Below are 11,866 nucleotides of genomic sequence, written 5' to 3' on the forward strand. Positions count from 1 at the left end.
AAGATATATCGTAACTTAAATGACTTCTTGGAGATAATTGAAATTTTTAACAAAATTAAAGGTATTATTTATTTGCAACTTGTAACAATTTTTTAAAGGAATTGGCTTGAGTACTTTATAAGCATAAGTCTGTTATTAAAAAAAAGATTTACTTAAAATCCAAAACCATTTTAATTTAAAATAAAATAGAAATAAAGAATCCCCAACCCATTTATACTAGTTTGGTATTACACATCTTATTAACTTGGTGTATTTTTTTCTTTCTTTTTTTTTTTTTTAATTTTTTTTTAAAAGCCCCTAGAAGACCTAACGGTCTTGTCACAGATTACCGCGGAAGAGCATTTAAATAGGAAGTTTACGCCTCCTTTCTTACCAACCACGCCTTCTTCCTTATCAAAGGCTACTTACCTTTTACTTTTTAGAAATATGTTTTATTTTTTTGAATTTACTTTAATATTATGTATCTTTTAAAAAAAATCTTTTTTACAGGTTTTCGTACAGGTTTTAATCTTTCTTATTTTTTTTTGTTCAACTTTAATGTTTAATCAGTCTTCTTAATTAGGTTTCTTTAAACAAATATTTCTTTGAATCAAAAATTGTAATATTAACAACAATTGTTTTTAATTTTTCAGGCATTGTCGACTAAGGAAAAACTTGAGCTTGGAGAATAAGCAACAAAAAAAAACTTTTTGTTTGTTTTGTTTTTTAATTAATGTTACTTTATGGCTTGAAAAAGTTTCTGTTAAGGAAATAGGAGCATTTTTTGAATTATAGATGATAATGGTTTATTTTTTTTAAATCGATTTTCTTATTCTAGTCAGCAGCACTAGATATTATATAACATTTGGGTTATATTATATATATATATTTTTTTTTCTTTTTTTTTTTAGATTATTCACCTCCCCAAGGCCCGAGGGGGGTCACTACAGTCGAGGAGGCTACTCATTTTTTTTGTGTTTTTTATTTTTTAGTTGTTATTCGTGGTGCAACCCTCTCTCAACTCTTTAACTCCGAAACACGAAACTTGCCGAGCAAGGCCGCTGCGCGGAGAAACTAAGTATATGTGTATATATATATATATATATATATATATATATATATATATATATATATATATATATATATATATATATGTATATGTTGAAGAACATATATATATATATATATATATGTTGAAGAGAAATTAAGTATATAACTAAGTGTATATATATATATATATATTTGGAACATGATGAGCCTATGAACGAAAATATATAACAATATAAATATTGTAAAAAATCATGAGGCTTTTATTTTATAAATTAGCAGTAGTGTTGATTTTGCAATACTAAACTAGTATTTTCAAAATGTTTTCACTGGTTTAATGTAGACTAAATTTAAAGCCGATTAAATTAAACTAATGAAATCGCATTTAAAAAAGCGCTAGGAAAAAACGGGGCAAGATGGCTTTTTATATAACAACTCAACAACAAAAAATCTTTAAAACGGGGGAAAACTAAGCTTTTATTTACATCTCGTATTTTAAAAACGCCGATTGGTTTTTGGATATTATTAACGCAATTTTATACGCATCGTTTTCAGTTGTTCTTAATAGATGTTGTCTTTTGGGTTTAACTTTTTTAGGAATATTTTTTTCCGATGCGTGTTAAATTCTCATTACTTTAATTAGAGTAGTTAGTAGGTTTTATAAAATTTTTTAAAATTGGAGGCAGAAATTGTTCCGGTCACGTGATAAGATGACGAATTTATGAACTTTTTATTTAAATTTATGAACATCCTAATTAAATGCTTTGTGATAAGACCGTTAGGACTTCTTGGAGCACCTTAATAACTACGTACACACAATAAATAGATTGAAATATTGAAAATAGGTGCAATAAAATTTACATACATCAACTAATATGTTTGGTTCGGCAAGATATAGATTGTTTTGTCCTGTTTTTGTATTTTTTTTCTTTGAATAATTTTTTTAAATATTATTTTAAAATTAATAATTTTTTTAAAGTTTATTTTGGTACTAGAAATTTGTAGAATGTTATTCCAGTGTCGATATTTTTACTGATACTTTTTGAACCTGGTTTATGAACCACATAAAATCTTTTAGCTTAGGTATAAAAAGAACACTGAACTTTCTTTATTAAACCTATAATTAAGTGGAGTATCATTAAAATAAAGAACCCTTGTTAAATAAAAAAATTGAAATGGTTTTGACATGTAGGCACAGAAAATGATTTTTGTTATCAAATTTCGACACCGGTTAAATAAATTTCCGTTTGGCGTGAAAACTGACGTTTTTTCTCAATCGTTGCAACGCATTTGTTTTTCTTATAACGGTGTTGATTTTAATGATTTTAAACATAACTGAATGATTGCCGAAGGACATGAAACTTTAAGTACCATAAAAAAGTTGTATTTTTTTAATTAAAATATTTTATATATATATATATATATATATATATATAGAGAGAGAGAGAGAGAGAGAGAGAGAGAGAGAGAGAGAGAGAGAGAGAGAGAGAGAGTAGGTTAGGGTATATGAGCACCTTGGTAATATGAGCATACTTGAAGATTTTTTAGATGTAAGCCGTGAAGTCAAAGTTGCTATGTATTTTTTGAATTGATTTTATGTGGTGATTACAGGAAACAGTGCTATTAGCGTAAATCTATATGCAGTAATTAGTGGCTTTCAACTAAATAAAACGCCGTTAAATATTATGCGCTGTCAAAATAATATCACGCATGAATAAATCTGTGGCGCGAAATTTTGGTGCTAAAATAATGAAATTTTTTCGTAAGTAAAAATATGTTAGCTAAAAATCCGATCCATTTTCGTTTAAAAAACAATGCATAGAACTGTTTAGTTTTGACTTTATTTAAAGATGCCATTTTTGTGTAATATGAGCATGCTCAAATTACCCAGTGATTTTCATTGAAATTACCTAGTTTAAAGTCCTAAAAAAGCAGTGGTTTTAATTGTTTTTTGAATAAAAAAAATATATGGTAAAATTTTTTAATATTTTAACAATACTAAACATTTTTCTGTAATTTAAATTCAAAAAAATTGAACTTTTATCGTTCCAAGGTTTGAGTTAAAACGAAAAAACTACTTAGTATTTTTAAGTTTTTAGTATTAAATTTGAACATTTCTCATTATCCACATCAAAAGTTTTCATTCAAAAAGTAAGTTATAAATATATATATTATAATATATATTTATCTATTAATAATAATCTATTACAATGGATAAGAAAAATAATAGTGATTTTAAGAAAAATAACGACTCTAATATCGAAACAGATGAATTAGTCATATCAATAAATATGGTTCGTAAAATCTTTCAAGAAATGTTTATAAAACAACAAAATGACATTTTAAAAATTATATTTGGAAACCTAAAGTTAACAAATGACAGAATTGACATATTATTAAAAGAAGCAAATAATTCAAAAGAAAAATGCGATTTCTTAGAAAAGGAAAATGGAAAGTTAAAAGCCGAATTTAAAATATTACGTGAACGAATGAAAATCTTGGAAAATGTAAATAAAGATAAAGAAGAAAGTTTAACGGTCACACAGGACATTCAAGGAAAAAAAGTAACTGAGCTGGAAAAAAAAATTTATAATAAAAATAGCCTTAGTGGAGGTGAAAATATAAAGTTAAGGCAATTGGAGGACAGGCTTAGGAGAAACAATCTGCGAAGTGATGGAATTACCGAAAACGAAAATGAAAATTGGGACGACACTGAAAAAAAAGTAATAAGTTTATTTGAAAACAATCTTTCTCTAAGTAATATAAATATAGAAAAAGCTCATAGAACTGGTAAAAAGGATGGTAACAAATCAAGGACAATAGTCGTTAAATTACTTCATTATAAGGACAAAGTTAAAGCGTTGCATGCTGCTAATAAGCTTAAAGGTTCCGGAACGTACATCAATGAAGATTTCTTTTTCAAAACAAATGAAATAAGAAAAAAATTAGTAGACAAAATGAAGTTACACCGAAAGAATGATGAATATTTAATTATTATTTATGACAAACTTATTGTTAAAGAATTTAAAAATAAGCAACCCAGCTATTAAAAACTATATTCTATATTTTAATATTACTCTTATTTAAAATGGCTGACGATCCTCCTTTGAAAAACTTCGAACTTAGTTCATTACTAACTAAAAAATCAATACTTTTAAAAAAACATTCTGATCCGGATATTAATTTTTTTAACAACGATTTAATAAAAAATATTAACCCATTATATTATAACGTAAATTCAAAAAATATAATTGAAGGAATGGAGAACGACTCGTTCTCTATTCTTCATGTTAATATTAGAAGTCTACAAAAAAATTTTGATTCATTAAAACAATTTTTGTATAAAGTTAATATGAATTTTCAAATTATTTGTCTCAGCGAGACATGGTGTGATGATAAAAATATCGAGAAAAATTATAATTTCCATTTACCAAATTATAAAGTGATTCACCAAATTAGGACCTCGGGCAAGGTAGGCGGGGGTTCGTGTACTTTTATTAAAAACTCACAACTGTACAAAGTTAAGTCAGATTTAAGTTCAACCACTAATGATTATGAGTCATTGTGCATCGAACTCGTTAATAAAACCTCCAAAAATATAATAGTCCATGCTTTATACAGACCACCTTCAGGTTCTATTAAAGTGTTTGAAGACCACATTAGAAACGTCATTAAAAATAATTATATTTAAAAAAAAACTGTTTACATGGTTGGTGACCTGAACCTCAATATTTTGGATTATGACTCAAATAAAAACATTAAACAATTTTTTAACGTCATTTTTGAAAATAGCTACATTCCTGTCATCAACAAACCCACTCGCATAACCAACAAAGGTGAAACTTCGATAGATCCAATTATCACCAATGACTTTATAAATATAAAGATAAAAACAGGAATATTAAAAAAAGATATTTCTGATCATTTTCCCATATCATCGTGGTTCAAAAATATAATAAAAGTGATTGCGAAAAAAATAAAAAAAATAAAAACAAGAATAATAAACAACTCTTCAGTTAACCATTTTCATGACCTTTTATCAAGTGTTAAATGGGATGACTTGTTATTGAATCTAAACGCTAATAAAGCCTACGATATATTTATATCAGAAAATTATAAATATTATAACAAATCATTTCCTGAAATTATAAAATTAGTTAAATCAAAAACGTTATCAAATTTTTGGATAACTAAGGGTATCCTTAAATCTTCTAAAATAAAACAAAGATTAATAATAAATTTCTTAAAAAAACCCCTACGTAATGAAAGCAATTATAAAAACTACAAACGACTCTTTGAGTCAATTATAAAAAGATAAAAAAAAAACTACTATTCAGATCAACTAAAAAAGCATTCAAATGATCCTCAAAGTACTTGGCGCATAATTAACAAAGTTATTGGTGAAAATAATCCAGAGAGAAATAATTTTCCGAAAATTCTTAAATTCAAAGACAACTATGTTATAGAAAAAGAATTAGAGGCTGAAGCACTTAATAAATTTCTTATTAATATTGGTCCGTCTTTAGCATCAAAAATTGAATCCTTTAAGATCAACTTTGATGCATACTTAGTCTCTAATAAAACTAATATTATGCCTAATGATAATCTAACTGAAGAAGAATTGCTATGCGCAGTTTCTTCGATTAAGCCCGAAAAAAGTATAGGTGTTGACAATATAAGTGGTAACATCATTATAAATTCAATAAAACTGATTACAATCCCGCTTTTGTGTATCTTCAACTTATCTTTAAAAGAGGGAGTTTTTCCAGAAAAAATAAAAATTGCTAGGGTGGTCCCTATTTTCAAATCAGGCGATCCTAGTGACATTACTAATTATAGGCCGATCTCTGTTCTTACATGTATTTCAAAAGTTCTTGAACGAATTATGTATAATAGACTCTATTCTTTCTTAATCCAATATAATATTTTGTACAATAAACAATTTGGTTTTAAATCTGGTCATTCTACTGATCATGCAATCTTACATCTTGTCCACGATATATTTAAAGGTTTCAATGAAAAAAAATATACTTTAGGTCTTTTCATAGATCTAAGTAAAGCCTTTGATACTGTCGATCATTTAATTCTTTTGTCCAAACTCGAGTTCTATGGCATCAAAAATTCCAACTTGGCTTGGTTTAATAGTTACTTGTCTAATAGGAAGCAATATATTTCTTACGATGGTGATAAAACGGATAATATAATTATTACATGCGGTGTTCCCCAGGGATCAATTCTAGGGCCCCTTTTGTTTCTAATTTATGTCAATGACTTATATAAATTTTCTAATATTTTAAACACCACTTTATTCGCCGATGATACGAATTTGTTTTATTCTCATGAAGACATTAATATTTTATTTTTAACAGTTAACAAAGAACTTGATAACCTAACCCAAAGCCAATAAATTATCTTTAAACATTACTAAAACCAAATACACATTATTCCATCGTGTTCATAAAAAAGAAAATATTCCACTTAAACTTCCAAACCTTTATATTGATAAAAATATAATAAAAAGAGAAATATCGTTAAAGTTTTTAAGCGTAATACTCGATGAAAATGTTACATGGAGAGAACATATAAGTGTTATTGAGAATAAGGTTTCTAAAAATATTGGTATATTGTATAAAGCTGAACAGTTCTTAAACCAATCTTGTCTTAAATACATATACTTTTCATTTATACACTGTTACCTAAACTATGCTAACATTGCTTGGTGCAGCACCAATGTTACAAAGCTAAGTAAACTTCTATGTAAACAAAAACACGCCATTAGGATTATTACAAATGAAAATCGCTTCTCTCATTCAAAAATACTTTTTAGTAAACTTAATATTCTAAATGTTTATAAATTAAATCTCTATCATGTTCTTATATTTATTTTTAAACTTGATAAAAAAATGGCACCATATTTATTCAACTCTTTATTTATAAAAATAAATCATATATACAGCACAAGATTTTCAAATAATAACTATACTCAATCCAAAACCTACTATTCTGCCACTAAATACTCAATCACAAACCGAGGACCTATACTCTGGAATACACTTATAAATAATGATCTTAAAACACTTTCTTCGCTTAATCAATTTAAAACTAAACTTAAGCAAATCTTTTAATAAACGACAATGAACAAAATTTCTTTTAAAGTATTATATATTAAATTCTTTTATAAATATATAAATATCTAAAAAACTATATCTTATATTTGTTTAGTTATACTCTAATGACACAAAAACTGCTTTAAACCTGCATCGATAGCCAACAAGTGTTTTCCTGTAGACAAAATTTGTTGGTGGGCGGCTGGTGCTTGATAAATATTTTCATTTGTATTTTTGCTATGACCAAATTGTTTAAAAACTAAACTTTTTTCTAAATCATTAAGATTTATCGCAGCCATAAGCGTGCTTAATCTATGTCTGTTTGTTGTACCAGTTAATCTAGACTTATTTATAATGAGCAATTTATCACAAACATTAATTAAGCTATGCCAGCCTAAACAATGCTTTTCTAAACTTTGACAACTAGAAAATACGTAAATATTTGATTCCAGAACTCCCACATTGCTTCTAACAACTGGATCGGATAAAATTTCCATAGCACGGACATCTTCGGGAATCAAAACAGGGACAAGGTGATTTGAACCTTTACCACTTTGGTAAGTTATTTTCATGTTTGTTTCATTTATCTCTGTTAAATCTTCAGTACGTTGTTTATCCAACCATGCATCCTTTGCTGCTTCAAACCACTTGCGTAACAAAAGACGGGCAGGCTCACCGCCTCGTCTATCATTAAATAAAATAAGCCTTGTACATGCAACATCACGCAGTTCAACGTAAGCGTGAAGATCCCAAAAGAAAAAGTTATCCTCTTTGTACAATTCCACCATAGATATGGAATAATTACGTATCATTTGGACATCTGATTCAATTGGTAGTTTTGATGGTTTCTTTAAACTAATGTTTCTGCGTTCATTTAAATCATATGTTGCATCCCCAAATATCTCTTCTTTACGAAGTTGTAGAAGTACTAAAAATTCAGAGATTAATTTAGCCGAATCATCATTATCTTGAGCCAAAAAATTTCTGAAACATTTTTTTACACTGCTAGTAATTAGCTAATATAAGGCAGCTTTTAACCCTGATTTTTGATTTTCAGAATACGTATCTGGTTTTATATCGTAATTTTTAAAATGCGAGTATAAATGGCTTAATCGTCTCATGTCATTTCAAACAGAATTTTGAACTTCACTTTTTTTGCTAAGTTTTCTTCTCACTTTCTCGTAAAGTAGTGACCCAATCATCAAAATTGTTTGGTCACTCTTCGCAGTAATGCCAATAGGATCATCTCTAATTACTTGCAAATTTTCAGTTTTAAAATTTTGACTTAATCCTTCTTGCAATTTATCAGTAAGGATTTCAACCAGTACTGCACGTTTTGACTAAGAAGAATCTTTTCCACATACATTCATAAGACGTGAGTAATAAGATTTTGAATAAAAACCATGACACAACGAACACATAACTAGATTTTTACACTTTCGTTGACTTCGCTCTCTTTCAAAGTGAGAAACTTTTAAATCAATTTGTTTCAAATTAAAATTACGAATACCATCTTTTTTAAAAGATTGAAACAGCCTGTTACGCTCTGTTTTGAACCCTAGAAAATAAAAAAAAATTGATATCGGATTGTATTCATTTATAAAACCATAATCAGTTTGCTAGCATTATAAAACTTACTTTTTTTACTTTATGATTACTTTTATTTACTTTCTCTTCGTTATTTAGATTGCTTCTTTTATTCAAGTCGGTGAAACTTAAATTTTGGTCATTCAGTGTTGAAGACAAAAAGGTTTAAGGATCTTTTATTGAGTTCTATAGAAAAATTAGTAAAAGAGTTTTATCAAGTAGAAAAAACATGTTTACAAATATGTTTAAAAGTCAAACTAACATCTCAAAAAAAATTTTAAAAAATCCAACAACGATAAAATTTTTTTTATTTTTTACCTGAGATTCCGATATACAATTACCGTTTCTGCTTATGTAACTCAACCCGGAATTTGTTAAAGTGTTGATAAAGTTCTAAATTAAAACGAATATTTATAATTTGATATTGGTTAGAGAACGAGAAAATTTAAGATAAAGTTTGCCTTTTAACAAACAATCAATTCCATTTTCTACCTGAGCTTCTTCCGAAACACCATTAATGATACTACTCACTTTACATAATTCAGGGAATGAAGAACTATTGACCGTATTCTATAATAACGACAAACTTTTTTTTTAGTAAGTTGAAAAATTTTTTGAATAATGCTACTGAAAAAATAAAAACTTTTAGTGATCTCGTAATATTATTAATTCCCTAAAATGCTAGTATAATTTTTAACCTGAGGTTCAGCCGATAAGTCATTAACAGTACTGCTAATAGGGGTGAATATAATGATTGTTGAGCTATTGATAAAATCCTGTAATAACAACAAAACTTAAATAGGTAGTTTTTTTAAAATATTGAAACAATTAAACTAAAAACAAATTTTAAAATAAATGGTACTTTTAAAAAACAATTAAACAAAAAATACCTGAACAAAAGTGCTGACAATAGTCAACCACATCACTCGTTTCCGTTAAAAACAAATTTGAATTATTTGCATTATTGTCCTGCTAAAAAAAATTATAATAATAATAAATAAATAAAAATGAGATTTTTTCATTTAAAGTATTTTTAAATGGATTTAGATAGCAACTAGAAAAAAATAATTTATGCAAAAATATTTATGTAAATCAATATTATTTACGGAATGTTAGACGCTTGGTGTTAAAGTAACCACTTGTTTTATGATTATAAACAAAAAAACTATTAATAATAATTTCAGATACCAACGGATTTTTTATACATAAAAACATTACCTTAATAAAATTTTTAATAACTTAAAATAATAACTAAATAAATTTGTTTTACGAAGATTTTTCCAATATTTCAATTAAACGTTGCCGTGGCTAGTAAGTCCTTTCTCTGGATTTATTGTCTTCAACTAAATTAACTACTCGAATATTCGATCCTTGCTCTGCAATCAAATATAAGTTAAGATTTTAAAAATGCTAAAAGTTTCTTCTATTTATATTTATATTTATACTTACTAAACAATTTCTAATTAAATAAGTAATACTAACTAAAAACAAAGTTTGAAATAGCTATAAAACTATATTTTAGAAATTTAAAAACTTTTTTGAACGCTTATAATAAAAAGCCAAATAATATTTTTCAAATTATAAAAAAAATTGAGTTGTTTTTGATCTAAAGCTCTTGCGAACCCTTTATATTTATGCATGTTTTAAATTAAAAACTCTAAGGATCATACGGAATAAAGTTTTTGGCGCGGAAGTAAAAAGTACTTTTATTTTATATCATAATGTTTAAAACTTTTTATTTCAATAAAGCTTTCTTCAAAATATTCCTGAGTAAATTTGGTTTAATATAAATTTTTATTTGCTAGTCATTTGTAAATGAGTTTTTAAATCTGAAAATATTTTTCTGCAAAGTAATTGGCAAAGTCGCATAAAGTTAATTTAAATGTATTTACTACTTTTTGTCAAATTTTAATCAGGTTCAGATGAATATCTGAACCTGATTAAAATTTGACAAAAAGTTTTTGGTTAGATAAGATACTAAAAATTTACACTGGCAGCCAAAACATATCATGATGAAAATTTCATGTTAATTTGTTGCTTAAACTATAATCAAAATTTTTCAAATTTCTTATTCAATTAAATCTAACTTAAGCGAATAAGAAATTTGAATTTTATAATTTTAAAAAATAAAAATAAGTTTTCTTAAACGATACACATTCTGAAAACTAAAAGTAGATATTTGGAGGAAATATATTTGCAAACAAAAGCAAGATTTAGAATTTCTATACATAAATTCAATTTTATAAACTAATTTTTTCTTTTTTCTTCTTTAAACTTCTGGTACAATATCTTTTTCTTCATAAAATAAAAAAATTAACTGTTATAAAATTTCTATCAACTTGACTACAAGTGTGCTTTAAGAAAATAACGCTATTTCATAAATCAAATGTAAATCAAAGTATTTATATTAAATGTATTTTACCTAAAAAATTTATAAATATTGTTTTATAATTCTATAGAATAAAGTTTTATTTAAGTAGTACAAAATAAACTAATACAAAAAAAATTAACTTACAGCTGTGAGTAAATTTTTCTATTTTTCTTATTAGGAAGAGGCGAAGAAATGGGACATTCTTTATGGTTAACTTTTCCATTTTACAGTTAGTAAAGTATTTAGAATCATTAACTAGCCTACCAAAAGAAACATCATCTTTGGTTGCATCAATACTAAATATTTGAATAATAAAAAAAATTTAATAAATTCGAGTTAGATTAGTTTTATTTTAGATGATTATAAAAATCTCCATATATTTGAGCCAATATTGATATTAAAAGTAAATAAATATCTTTTAGTTAAGTCAACAAACTAAAACCAAAATCTTATACGTAAGTTGTATTTGTTATTAAACAAATTTTACCAATATGCTTCATTGTTGTGCTTGAAACTAAATGCATACAACCCAGAGCCTTCATTTTCATAAATTTCTTCAAGCTCTTTCATTTCATTTTTTTTTTTTAAGACTCCTTGTAAACAGCAACATATTCACCCTTGTCTATTTCTGTTGTTGTAAATATTCCAAACCCTAATTTTTTTGTAAAAATGCGTATTTTTAGAAATAGTTTTAAAATTAATATATATCGATTATAATTAATAGTAGTTTAATTAGATAAATGTGTATCATATTCCAAAGAATTATATTGTTATT

General features: G+C 26.2%; 2 protein-coding genes across 5 annotated transcripts in view; both read left to right on the plus strand.

Moving 5' to 3' along the window:
• The window catches only part of LOC100212147 (tRNA methyltransferase 10 homolog A), a 12,333-nt gene extending 907 nt beyond the window's left edge, over positions 1–11,426 (plus strand). Inside the window, exons 1-2 of one of the 4 annotated variants that reach the window (XM_065803788.1) lie at positions 1–61; positions 11,270–11,426. The exon at positions 1–61 is cut by the window's left edge and continues 907 nt beyond it. In XM_065803788.1, the coding sequence (XP_065659860.1) occupies positions 1–14 (14 nt within the window). In that variant the 3' untranslated portion in view covers positions 15–61; positions 11,270–11,426. Of the gene's footprint in view, positions 62–632; positions 868–890; positions 1,026–11,269 lie in introns of those variants that run through there. The other 3 variants (XM_065803790.1, XM_065803789.1, XM_065803787.1) reach the window with 3 other exon arrangements.
• Positions 4,733–6,433, plus strand: LOC136083332 (uncharacterized). Its single transcript, XM_065802728.1, has 2 exons — positions 4,733–5,222; positions 5,364–6,433. The coding sequence occupies exons 1-2, from the start codon at positions 4,733–4,735 to the stop codon at positions 6,431–6,433; spliced, it is 1,560 nt and encodes a 519-aa protein (XP_065658800.1).
• Positions 11,427–11,866: the final 440 nt, after the last annotated feature.

This window comes from Hydra vulgaris, chromosome 08 (assembly GCF_038396675.1).
Source record: "Hydra vulgaris chromosome 08, alternate assembly HydraT2T_AEP".
NCBI classification, from domain to species: Eukaryota; Metazoa; Cnidaria; class Hydrozoa; order Anthoathecata; family Hydridae; genus Hydra; species Hydra vulgaris.